Source organism: Moschus berezovskii, chromosome 14 (genome assembly GCF_049115385.1).
Source record: "Moschus berezovskii isolate FMDL1 chromosome 14, NW_MosBer_1.0, whole genome shotgun sequence".
Taxonomy (NCBI): domain Eukaryota; kingdom Metazoa; phylum Chordata; class Mammalia; order Artiodactyla; family Moschidae; genus Moschus; species Moschus berezovskii.
In genome coordinates this window covers 39,200,811-39,213,768 of record NC_142473.1, presented here as the reverse complement: position 1 = coordinate 39,213,768, position 12,958 = coordinate 39,200,811, and the positions used below count along the sequence as shown (strand labels likewise).

Here is a 12,958-nt window from a genome sequence, read left to right as displayed (position 1 = left end):
GCAGGATAACAACATAACTATAAACTTAGCAGCATCCAGTCACACACACAGATTATCTCACAGTTTCTGTGGGTCAGGAATTAGGGTTCAAACTCAGTTCTCTGCATACAGTATCACAAGCTGCAAGTCAAGGTACCAGCCAGGGCTGGGCTCTCATTTGAAGGTGCCCTGGAGAGGGATCGCCTTTTCTGACCACTCATGTGGCTGTTGACAGCCATTCCTTGTATCTCAGAGAACTGAGAACTTTAGTTTTTTTGCACACTGTTGGCCCAGGATGACCCTCAGCTCCTAGAGACCACCCACAATTCCTGCCATGTGCCATTCACAGTCGGCAAGAGAGGGAGTCCAGCCAGATGGGCCCTGCAGGCTTATGTAACATGATCATATGCAATCACTGACACATAACCACATCCACGCATCACCTTTCCCATCTCTTGTTGGCTTGTCAGTTTGGTCCCTCCCACATTCAAGGGCAGGGGATTATCCAAGGACACGGACACAGGAGGCCAGCATCAAGGGAGCGGCTCCAGGAGTCCCTCCACCACATCAGGCAGTGGGCATGTGAGGGGTCAGGAGATCACCAGTGCTGCCTTTGCCCCCTCAGTGCCCGGACACCCTTGACCCCCGAGACACTTGTGTCCTGAATCCTCTTCGAGAACCCTTTGCCAAGAAGGAATGCAGTGTCCTGCTCAGCGAGGTGTTTGAGACCTGCCACCCTGTGGTGAGTGGATGCCGGGCTCCGCTGCTCCTGAGACGCCCCTCCTGCCACCTCCCTGGAGTCCCTTCTGCCCTCAGACCCTCCGCCGTGCCTTGGTCTAGAGGGAAGACTCACCTCTGCCATTCCCCTGCCTCTGGCCTTTTCAGATGACTCTGTCCTGTTTCCCCAGATGACCCAGGACAGACAGACAGTCAAACAGCTTCTGTGCCCTTTTCAAGCCTATCTCCTTATGTCTCTTCCTCCCGATCAGGCCGTTCTCCTGAATGGTGAACACAGACCCCTCATGCTGCAGCAGCAGCCCTCAGTGGAGACAGAGGAGAGCTGGTGCTCAGCTCGGCACGGCCCCTCGGGGGCTTCAAAGGCTGCTGTCAGACTGGTCTTGACTGTCTCTGGCCCTGGCGGGGGGTTCACACCCCACGTCTGTTTTTCAGCCACACCCTGAAGCCCTGGATCCTAAGCCTAGGCCCAGAAAGGAGAGAGCTTAGTTCTCAAAACCTGGGTCTACCCGGGCCACAGAGTTAATGTTTCCCTCTGAGAGGCCTGCCTTCTGCCCTCACCCAACATGGACAGTGCACACCATCCTTCACGCTTGTGCTGCTCCCTGAGGCTGAGTGGCATCAGCCCAGAAGCTGAAGGGCTAACATTCAGGACCTGTCCTCTGACCTCTGACTTCTGACCTCCTCCAGGTCGACGTCAGTTGGTTTTACTCGAACTGCCTGACAGACACGTGTGGGTGCAGCCGGGGCGGCGACTGTGAGTGCTTCTGTGCCAGCGTGTCCGCCTATGCTCACCAGTGCTGCCAGCACGGGGTGGCCGTCGACTGGAGGACCCCGCGCCTCTGCCGTGAGTGTCCAGACCCATCATCTGAGGGGGAGAGTGGGGCCCCTCTATGGGCAGGCCTGTGGGGTTCCATCACTCTGGTGAGCATCTATGGAGTACTTACCATGTGCCAGGCATCATCATGGCTTATGTGTATAATTCATCAAATTATCAAATACCCAAGTGGCTCTAGTGGTAAAGAACCTGCCTGCCAGTACAGGAGACATAAGAGATGCAAGTTTGATCCCCGGGTCCAGAAGATCCTCTGGAGAAGGGAATGGCTATTCACTCCAGTATTCTTGCCTGGAGAATCCCATGGACAAAGGAGCCCGGTGGGTTATGGTCTAAAGGATGGCAAAGGGTCAGACATGACTGAAACAGCTTAGCACACATGCACCCTGTGAAGTAGGACTGTTTATTCCTGTTTTACAGTTGGAGAAATGGGTTAGAGAGAGAGATTCAGTAACATGCTCAAGGTCACAGAGGTTGGTGGAAGAGCCATATGGTCTGGGTGCAAACCCAGGACTGTGCTCCTGACCACTTCACCAGAGGAGTCAGGAGCCCTGGGTTCCAGACTCAAAGCTGCCATTTGCAAGCTGTGTGACCTCAAACTAGATCTCAACTTCTCTGGGGCTCAATTTCTTATCTGAAAAATAGGAATAGACCTGTCCCACAAGGTTTATTGCGGAGGTCAAAGGAGATAGTGAGCATGAAAGCCCCTGTCAGCTAAGACACATAAGGCCCATCAGAGGCACCACAAGATAGTAGTGTTTTTTTGACCATTGACGGTCTACAAAATGCTTTTGTTTGCACACTCCTAGCAAGTAAAAACAGATGCACACACACACACACGTACATATATATACATAGGTTCAGTTCAGTTCAGTCGCTCAGTTGTGTCCGACTCTTTGTGACCCCATGAACCGCAGCACGCCAGGCCTCCCTGTCCATCACCAACTCCCGGAGTTCACCCAAACTCATGTCCTTTGAGTCAATGATGCCATCTAACCATTTCGTCCTCTGTCATCCCCTTCTCCTCCTGCCTTCAATCTTTCCCAACATCAGGGTCTTTTCAAATGAGTCAGCTCTTCGCATGAGGTGGCCAAAATATTGGAGTTTCGGCTTCAAATCAGTCCTTCCAATGAACACTCAGGACTGATCTTCTTTAGGATGGACTGGTTGGATCTCCTTGCAGTCCAAGGGACTCTCAAGAGTCTTCTCCAGCACCACAGTTCAAAAGCAACAATTCTTCTGCTCTCAGCTTTCCTTATAGTCCAACTCTCACATCCACACATGACCACTGGAAAAACCATAGCCTTAACTAGATGGACCTTTGTTGGCAAAGTAATGTCTCTTTGTATATGTACATATACATATATATTTATATGTACATATACATAGGTACATGTACATATATATAATATTAGTAGTGTAAAGTATGCCACAAAACAGATACAAAAATAAATATTTAAAAGATGAAGTAAAATACATATAAATTTCAATGATTTATTATTCGTTCCTGCACACCAAAGATCTTCCTGGCGCAAGACGCCTCACTTTGGGACAGAGCACTAGTGCTCGAGCTGATGTTGCTGTCATTTTTCGTGGGGACATGGGTGCTTGGCATGTCCTGAACCCTGGGAGCTCCAGGCAGGATGACCTCAGGAAGAAGATGGAGCAGAATCACCTTTGGCTTCCCTTTTCTCTGCCCGTTTTACCCTGAGACCCTTCCACCACAGATGCTTTAGGTCCTCATGCAGTCTGCTTCTCCTTCTACTTTGGTAAAAGTTCTTCAGGAAGGAGGCTTCCCAGGTGGCTCAGTAGGTAAAGGATCCACTGGCAATTCAGGAGACACAGGCAGATGCAAGTTCGATCCCTGGGTCAGGAAGATACCCTGGAGGAGGGCATGGCAACCCACTCCAGTATTCTTGCCTGGAGAATCTCATGGACAGAGGAGCCTGGTGGGCTACAGTCCATGGGGTCACAAAGTGTCAGACAGAACTGAAGCAACTGAGCGTGCACTTCTGGAAGGAGAAGGGAACATGTCTATTGAGGATCCACGGTGTGTCATGCCCTGTGCCTTCTGTGCATTAAATCGTTTAATATTCAGGACTAGGGAAATACAAGTGAGGCCAGTGCCTGGAGCCTAAGATTTAAAGGAGTACCAAAAGACTCAGTAATCAAGATAAATCACATTTTCAGGCAATACTTTTTAAAAATCAAAACTATTGCAAGAACATCTTCGATGAATAAAATACCACAATTTTAGTAATAACAAGCTCAATATTATTGATTTTTCCTTTCGCCTCAGACTCCAATATGGCTCAGCAAGGTGCTGTCACTGATTTTGTCTTTGTTTTAAAATTTTGATATGTTGTTCATCATGGATATTTTTCATTAACTCTGAAATTTTAAAAGTTGTATTAAAGTATGACATATCCTGATTACTGAAACTTTTTTTTGAGGTTCCCTTAAATTTTGCATCAGAGATGACTGCTTGCTTTACTCCAGTTCAGACCTTACCAGTCTGTGGGGTAATACTTGTGGTTCCCATCCTACAGAGGAAGACACTAAATTTCAGATAGGTTGAGAAACTTGTCCCTAGTATGCACAGCTGATGAGTGAGAGATGGGATTTGAACCCAGGTCTGGGGGTCTCTAGAGAGCTGGCTCGTGACCACGTCTTTGGGCAGCCAGGTACACACTTGAAAACAGAGACTTGGAGATCTGATTTTCAAGTTCAGTCTTCTGAATCCACAAGTGAGGAAAAGCACATACTTGCCCGTAACCACATGGTGGGTCAGTCTACTGATTCCTAGTGCTCTTTCCAGAGGGCAGTGCCAGGTGCAGAGGAGAAGTGTTCATCATGGGGTGTGGGGTGGAGTTGGTGGCCTATGAGTGAGCGAGGCCCTTCCTCAGCCTTTATCCCAAAGCTACTGGGTCAACTGACTTCTCATGGTCTTGCTCCTGGGTTTAGGTGCCCCTGCAAAGTGTTAGTGATCGTTGCTCAGTTGGGACCTTTGTGACCAACTCTTTGTGACCCATGGGGCAAGATCCCAAAGGGCAAGATCCCGTGGACTGTGTAGCCCACCAGGCTCCTCTGTCCATGGAATTCTCCAAGCAAGAATACTGTAATGAGTGACTATTCCCTTCTCCAGGGATCGAACCCAGTCTCCTGCATTGTAGGCAGATTCTTTATCTTCTGAGCCACCAGGGAAGCCTCCTGCCAAGTCCCCAGCTTATCCCAATGGACTAATCCACGGCTGACTTGCCAAGGGAACAGGCTGTGGTGCTGTGCTAGGCCACTAGAGGGCGTATGGAGCACATACTTGGAGGAGCTCATCAATGCCTAATGGAAACTGCGCTCAGGGCTTTGGATCCCGGAGGTCTTTGGGGCCTTCCTGTCCATGCTGTAAAGACCAACTTCTGTCTTGTGCTTGCATTTCTCTAGTACCTTCCACAACATTTTCGACTGGAGCTTCCATTTCTTTCTTTTAAAAAAAATTTTATTTATTTTTTTAATTGAAGGATAATTGCTTTACAGAATTGTGTTGGTTTCTGCCAAACATCAGCATGAATCAGCCATAGGTATACATACGTCACCTCCCTCTTGAACCGAGCTTCCATTTCTTGATTCTATTCTTGCCCTTTGGGATCACACAGAATACACCCTTCTGTCCCAGCATTCATTCAGTCATTCAGTTCATGCTGAATGCCTACTCTCGGCCAGCCTTTGAGCTTTATGCTGGGGGCAAAGAGAGGAGCCATTGTATTTCCTACACTTTAAGACATCTGGATCAATGGCCATGTCTGAATCTTGGAGTTTGGGAGGCAGGCCAGGTCCAGTCCTTGGGGAAGGAGGGTGAGCTGGGATGCTAGGCCCTCGGCCCTGACCATCCGTTCCAGGCTTCTCAAGAGGTCTCTATTCTCTCTCTTTCAGCCTATGACTGTGACTTCTTTAACAAAGGTAAGCTCAACCTTGAAAGCCAAGGCATTGCTGTCTGTGCCCTAGTGCCACAGCATCAGCCATCCTGAGGCCCTGCTGGCCCCGAGTGATGTGGGCAGGAAGACTCCATCATGCAGAGAGGGCCCTGACAGTGCAGGGCTCAGAGATACCCTGGGACTCTGCCCAGCAGCTTCTGCTGCCTCTGTCCGAGCCCAGGGCCAGCGAGCTTCCCAGGGGTGCTCATGTGACAGGTTCACCAGGAAATGAAAACCCCTTTTGCACCAACGTGCTGCCCATAGCCTTTATCATCTGGCTCGTCAGGCCCATGGAATCTTGTCTTGGGTTTCCTGAAGTTTTGAGTTGGAAAAGGCAGATGCAAACTGCTCTTCCTTTGTTGGGGCAAAACCTGTGGTCCAGCGCGGTCTATCAGATTTATCTTCAGTTTTAACCAAGGTCACAGGGTAATGGGATACGTTCCGACTTCTCATTAACTAGGTCATAACTAAAGACTCCAGGGAGGTTAATGTCCAGTGTTGGAACCAATTAGTCACTTTAATCACTGGGGTTGGATGGGATTGGAGGGCTGCCCAGGAGTAGTTTTCAGCACCGATCTTTGTGCGGTGGGGCCAGGTTGGCCAAATTAAAAGCTCATCAAGTCCTTGGTGCCATTCACCTTTGACTTCTGTGGTCCCCTCTGCTCCCGCTTCCAAGCACCATCCTGCCAGGAGCAGGTCTATATGGGTACAAGCCCAAAGCTTTTTCCCTTGTTACCCACATGATCAGATTTTGGTTTGCAAAACATCCCCCTGGAGAGAGTATAGCAGGTGAAATAGTGGGGGCCTGACTAGAGGGACAAGGATACCATGTAGGGGTCCATGAGATGAGAGCTGGACCAGGTACAGCATGATCATTCACAATAGCTGCAGGGCAGCTCAAGGGGCACAGGTTTCCTAGACAATCACAACAGCCCTGTAACCAATCTCACAAGCTCTGGTGTGCCCTGCCTTCCAGGATCATCTTTCCAGCCACAGTCCCTGCTGCGACTCAGAATATTAGCCTCAAGGGGCTCTTGATAGGCCCCGACCTTTAACTCCTGGAGGCCTGAATCTGTACTGGAAGGACTGCGGTCCCTTCACAGGCAGGGTCTGTCTGACACCAGGCAAGACATTTCAGCAAGACAGCTCTAAGCAGAGTTTTCTCCCTTCTGTGGCATTTTGGGTGGCAGTAACTGACAAAGGACAAGCTGCTTCTAGCATCCCACCCCCACCCACCCACCCACCTATCCTTTCCTTGCTCGGCTTTTCTGCCAACATTTTCTCTGGTCAGGCCCTTGCCGGGAGCCGGGGATGCAATGGCGAATGAGACCTGTCCCGGTGGCGCTCAGGAGCCAGCCCACCCCGGCTCTCTGGAGCTCACCGTGTCTCTAAATTCCACTTTCAGTTAGTGCTTGACGCTGACCACTGGTGGGAGTATTCACACCGTGGAAATCAGCAAGCATTACCAAATGGGTTTCTGTGTATTCATTTTTTGCTGACTCTTCACCATTTCCCAGTACAGCACTGCCTGTGTCCCCTCTGGTAGGGGAGACAGATGTGGACTCCCCAGTAGAGACCCTCCTCGTAAGAGCTGTGATCACCATGTGCCATGCACCGACGCTGCTGAAGCACAGGGGAGGAAAGATGCCCACATGTGAGAGGAGAGGGTGCAGGGAGAGCTGCACCACAGAGGCGGCATTTGAGCTGGGCCCCAGAGATGGAGGAGGCGTTGGTCGCGGGCACAGACAGGGGAGGACTGCGCTGAAAGGGTGGGGCGGCACAAGTGGAGACAGGAGATGGAGCGCCGTAGGGTTCTTACAGGGAAGAGGGAGAGAAGTTCGGTGTGGCAGGGGCAGGGGTTAGGGCTTGAGGGGTCCCTGAATTCAGGCCGGACTCTTGGACTCTAACCTGAGGGCAGAGGGGAGCTGTTGAGGAGTCACAGCAGGGACTGGAAAGATGACTCTGGAAGGCAGGGCACACCAGAGCCTGTGAGGTTGGTTCCAGGGCTATTGTGATCGTCTGGGAAACCAGGAACCCAAGAGACCCAGAAGTGACACATGTTTGAAAGAAGTGGGTAGACACTAACGCTGAACCCAAGCCTTTCTGGCCTTTACTCTCCAGACCTCGGGTGAGCAGAGACTAGGCAGATGTCTTCTTCCAGGGGCCACTCTGAATAGCAAGCAGCTGGGATGGTAGAGTCTCAGGCAGGGGGACTGGCCCGTGGAGAGACGTTGTGGACCCAGATGCCCACCCACCCCCCTTTCCTCTATAGGGGTGGCCTTGTTTCCAAGCTTCCCACAAAGTGATTCAGGGGCTATGAAGGGGGTCAGTTCCTCAGAAGCTGGCAGCCTGGGCCTCCCGTCCCTTCCTTCTCATGGAAATCAAGGTCCCCAGGGCCTGGGGTGAGGGACGTGACCCATTGGAGCTCTTGGGCCTCTCTTCTCCCCCCTCTCCAGCAAGCCTGGGCAGATAGGGATGGGAGGTGAGCAGAGGCCCAGGGAAGCAGGGCTTATGACTGGGACCCCTTTCTCCAGCACTAGGGAAAGGCCCTTACCAGCTTCAGATAGGGATACGAGGTGAGCAGAGGCCCAGGGAAGCAGGGCTTATGACTGGGACTCCTTTGTCAGCACTAGGGAAAGGCCCCTACCAGCTGGCCAGCTTGGTGGCCGGCGGTGCCTTGGTGGCCATGAAGGTGGCAGGCGGTGCCTTGGTCCTAGTGAGAGAAGAGGACGTGGTGCCGGGGGATATCGTGAATTTTCTGCTGACGGCTGCACTGTACAAGGCCAAGGCCCACGGTAAGGCTCACCCTCTGGCCCTTGGTGGAAGGAGGGGCAGATGCTGTGGCCCTAAGCCAGCTTTGGTAGCTGGAGAAGTGTGGGATTCCAACAGGTGCCCCTTTCCTAGTTGAGACAGGGTTCTGGGTCAGCCTCTCAGCCTCTTTCAAGAGACACTGTCCATCTTCTTCCTGAGAGATCAGGGAGGCCAAGGTCCAGATGAACCTGTGCACCCTGCTTCACACAACAGCTATGTTCCAGAAAAGCCAGGTGGCAATAATTACTACTTCCCCTCCTCTCCCCTCTGTCTCTCCCTTCCTCCTCTTCTGCCCCCTCTATTTTTAAGATTAGACAGACTTCAAATACCAGAGGGCAGCTGGCTAATGTAGTAGCTCCAGCAGATCTTCTCCTATGAATGGAGGAGCGGGTTCTTGATTTGCTCAGGTTGTGGTTCGGAATTCTGAACTGGTGGTTTAACACAGACTGAAGCACACAGCCCATCTCCTGAGTCTCAGACCATCAGCAGACCCAAAGGCTTAGCTGTAGTGGGCACCGTCTTCTCTTCAGAGTGCAGTAGTGCCTGAGGGCTGGCAGGACCTTGCCTGGTGGGGAGTGACCCCCGGGTGGTATTTGTGTTGGGTCCTGGGCCAGCCAAGGCCTCAGTTCACCAGTGCTGGGAAGCCTTCTCTTCTGTGACCATTTCTGCATATCCCAGCATGCGGCCACTGTGATCAGTTTCTTCCCCAAATCCTGTTGGTCCCATCTAGTCAGTATCTCCCTAATCACGAGGATGGTTCACGCAGCCAGTTCCAGCGTGGACTGGAGTCTTGAACCAAGACACATCTCAGAGAGTTCATTCTAACCTGAGAATTTAAGTTCTCACATTCTTAGGATCTGTGGTTTGTCTAGTTATGAGGATCATCCTCCCCTCTCTCTTTCTCTCCCCTCCTCCCTCTTCCTCCTCTGCAGCTTCCCTTGCCTCCCTCCCTTTCATTGAACCCTGTCCCCATGCCAGGCACAGAGTTGGGCACGAGGGAACCAGCGGTGTCAGAGACATCATCCCTGCCCACCAGAAGTCCATGGTCCCACCCAGGGGACACAAAGGCAGTTACAGTGCCTGTGAGAAGGCAGAGCCCCTAACTCAGTCTTGGGGAGTCAAGAGAGGCTTCTTAGAATAAGTGATGTTCCTTGAGGGGTTGGAAGGAGCCAGGGAGGGACCTGTAATCCAAGTGGGTCTTTATCCTGAGAGCACTGGGGAGCCATGGAAGGGCTTTAAGGAGAGGAGGGACACCCCAGCACAGCTCGGGGTGGTGTTCATGGTGGGGTGAGTCAGGGGTACAGGAGGAAGTGCCAGGAAGAATCCCATCACTGTGCGAGGAAACGTGGGCATGAGGATCCAGGGACTAGGCCATGGGAGGGCCAGAAACACCCCCAGGGTCCCCCAAAGAGAACGCTTCCTCCCTAGACATTTCTGACCTTCGGGTCTGTGTGGTCCTGCTTGAAGAATGAAGGGTGTCTTACAACCTTCCGGATGTAATGGGCCATCTGCTTAGTGGGAATTTTCTATTCCCCATTCAGTATTTTAGTCCAGTGGGTAAGGTCTAGTATGAGAGGGGGTGTTGATTTTCCAGTGGTTTTATGGCATGTTAAGCAGAACCTAGAGTAGCCTGACCATGGAGAATGTCACTCCAGGGATGCCCCTGGATGTGAATGGGATGCCCCGAGGCTGTGAAAGCCAGCCTCCATTTCGGTCAGACCTGGGTTACCTGAGCAGCTGGGGGCAGGACCCAGTGAGGACCCCGGCTCCCACTCCCACCCCATCCTTTGCTCCTTCCCTGTGCTGAGCCCAGGGTACGGGATAGCAGGAGAGAACGTCTCTTCCAGGTAAGCTCTGGGGTGGCTACGTGGAGGAGGTGTCCTTTGAACTTGGCCTTGAAGAACGTGAAAGTCTGTGATGGAAAGAAATTCACAGATGTGGAAAGGTCGCAGAGAGGAGGACTCGGCGGTCGTTTCGGCCTAAGCCTCTCACTGGCAGCTTTGACCGCTGTGGAATGTGCCGAAGAGACACATTGCCACATCCCGGCAGCACGTCTCCCTGGAGTATCAATTTTCATTCAAGATTTTCAGAGGAGGTTATCTATTATTGATTCTAAGATTTATTATTAATAAGACCTCACTCTTCTGTAGTACCTACCATGTGCTGGGCACTGTCCTAAGTGTTTCACCTGTAATAACTCATTTAATCCTCACAACAGTCTTAGGAAGTAGGTGCTATTATTTAAATTATTTCCCCAGTTTACAGATGTGAAAACTGAGGCCCAGAGAGGTTAGGTAACTTACCCAAGGGCACATCACTTGGAAGTCACAGCAGCCTACTTTTTGATAGGCTGCCTCCTAAACAGAGAAATTAAAAGAGAAATAAAATTTAAAATGTGGAAGGTGAAAATCACTTGATTAAGGTAAAGCACAAGACTTTGTACAGTCAGTCCTCTGTATCCATGGTCCTATGTCTATGAATTAAAACCAACTGCAGGCAGAATTTCAGATGTGAAACCTACAGATCAGGATGGATGACTGCTAAGACATTTAACATAACAGACTTGGGCATCTGCAGATTTTGGTGCTGTTGGGGGTACTGAGGGATGACTGTACCTCAAGGTTTGGGTTTCAGCCTCCCCCCTATTAGGAGAACTTAAGGACAAATGATTGAGAAACTTGATTTAGGCCAACCCCAATCTTCACAAAGGAGAAAGCCAAGATTCAGAGATGGGGAGTGACTTGCCTGAGGTCACACAGCAAGGGACTTCGCGCTCCACACCTCTGGGATGCCCCATGCCCACTCCTGGATCCCATCCCTAGGGCTGACTGCATGGTGGTTAAGAGTCTGGGCTCCAATCCTGCCTCCCTCATCCACCATCAGTGTGACTCTTGGCCTCGCTTTCCTCATCTGTAAAATGGGAATAACAGTGTCATCACCTTCTAAGCTATTATACAGAATTTGCTTATTCTCTAAGTTTACTCCCCCTGCCCCTCCACATCCGCCACTTGAATATCAGCTCCATAAGGACAGGGGTTTTGTCATTTTGTTCTCTGTTGTGTCCCCAGTGCCTAGAACAGTGGCTGGCACGTGATGGGCCCTCCGTAATATTAGCTGCTGAATGAGTGAATTCATTGCCTCACAGGGCTCTCTTGGAATTTAATACAAGCAGCAGGCAGAGGCCTTGCTTGCTTAGCATTGCGCCTGGCACGGAGTAAGTCCTTGATCAGTTGCAGTTGTTGCTGACATTAATAATGAATTCTTCCTCCAGTTATCTCATGTCTTCTCACAGCTGCCCAGGGAGGTCTAACAGGAACTCCTGGGACTATGAGGGGAGGGGTGGTGATGGGGGAGACGCACCAGGTCGGGTGCTGGGCTTTCACACGTTGTTCCCCCTTCACAACCTGGAGGCGTTAATTCACTTGCTCACAACATGCCAGCCATGGCGGGCAGGGACTCCAGACACCTGCTTGTGGATTTGGGTCCTGACCCTGCAGGGCCCTGCCTGTGTGTGTGTGTGTGTGTGTGTGTGTGTGTGTGTGCATGTTTGTGGGGGCGGGGGGAGATCCACCCAGCAACAATGCAATCTCTCCAGAAATAGGCCCTTGTGGAGACAGGAGAGAGGACAGAGGGGCCCAGCTCTGGAGCAGTTTCCCCTCCGTGAGTTGTACTCGAGTCCCCAGGTCCCCCAGCTCTGACCCGCTGGGATTCTGTGAGGGGCAGGACCAAGGAAACTGAAACCTGGCCAATCAGCAAAACCCAGCTTGTCCAGTACGTCCCATGGAACAGAACTCCGCCAGGACGGCCATTCCTGTCTGTCCTACTCCCTGCCGTTTTCTCAGCATCTAGAATAACACCTGGCACACAGAGCAGCCTCAGAGATGTTCGTAGGAGGGAGGTGGGGAAGTGGGGGAGGGAAAGAGGGAGGAAGAAGGGAAGGGGGAAGGGAAGAAAGGGAGGGAGGGGATGGTTCGGTCACCTGCACAAGGCTCTGCAGTTGGGACTATAACTCCCCGCATCACCACCCCCTCGGGCAGAGGTGGTGTGTGCAGAGGGGCGGCCAGCAGGCCGAGATGGGTGGGCCGAGGGGAGGCGGCTCAGGCGTGGAGGAGCAGGGCCCAGTCCTGGGTCGCTGAGACTGCAGATGGTGCCTGGGTGTCTGCCCCACCCCCGCCCATCTGGATCCCTCTCTGCCGACTTTACCCCCGTGGCTCTTTGCAGACCCAGATGTGGTGTCCCTGGAGGCAGCGGACAGACCCAACTTCTTCCTCCACGCCACAGCCAACGGGTCTCTGGAGCTGGCCAAGTGGCAGGCCGGCGAAGCCTTCCGCCACCATGCCTCCTTCTCGCTGCACCGGGGGACATGGCGGGCAGGCCTGGTGGCCCTGGAGTCCCTGGCGGAGCCCGGGGCCTTCCTTTACGTGTCGGGCCCAGTGCTGGCCTTGCGACCGTACGAGCACACGGAGGCCTTCCGCCAGGGCACGCTATTCCGCCTTCTGGGTAGGTGTCTACCTTGCCTTACCCTCCCTGCCCTCTCCCCACCTCACCCTTCCCATTGCCCCCAAGAGACAAGACCCTCACTCTCCTGTTGCAAGGAGGCCACACGGTGCCACCCGTGAGATGAGAGGGT

General features: G+C 52.2%; 1 protein-coding gene across 1 annotated transcript in view; it reads left to right on the top strand.

Annotated features, from left to right (window-relative positions):
- Positions 1–12,958, top strand: part of OTOG (otogelin) — an 86,256-nt gene that overhangs the window by 39,212 nt on the left and 34,086 nt on the right. Inside the window, exons 29-33 of the mRNA XM_055422506.2 lie at positions 605–721; positions 1,405–1,561; positions 5,477–5,503; positions 8,145–8,312; positions 12,550–12,828. Coding sequence (XP_055278481.2) covers positions 605–721; positions 1,405–1,561; positions 5,477–5,503; positions 8,145–8,312; positions 12,550–12,828 — 748 coding nt within the window. The remainder of the gene's footprint in view (positions 1–604; positions 722–1,404; positions 1,562–5,476; positions 5,504–8,144; positions 8,313–12,549; positions 12,829–12,958) is intronic.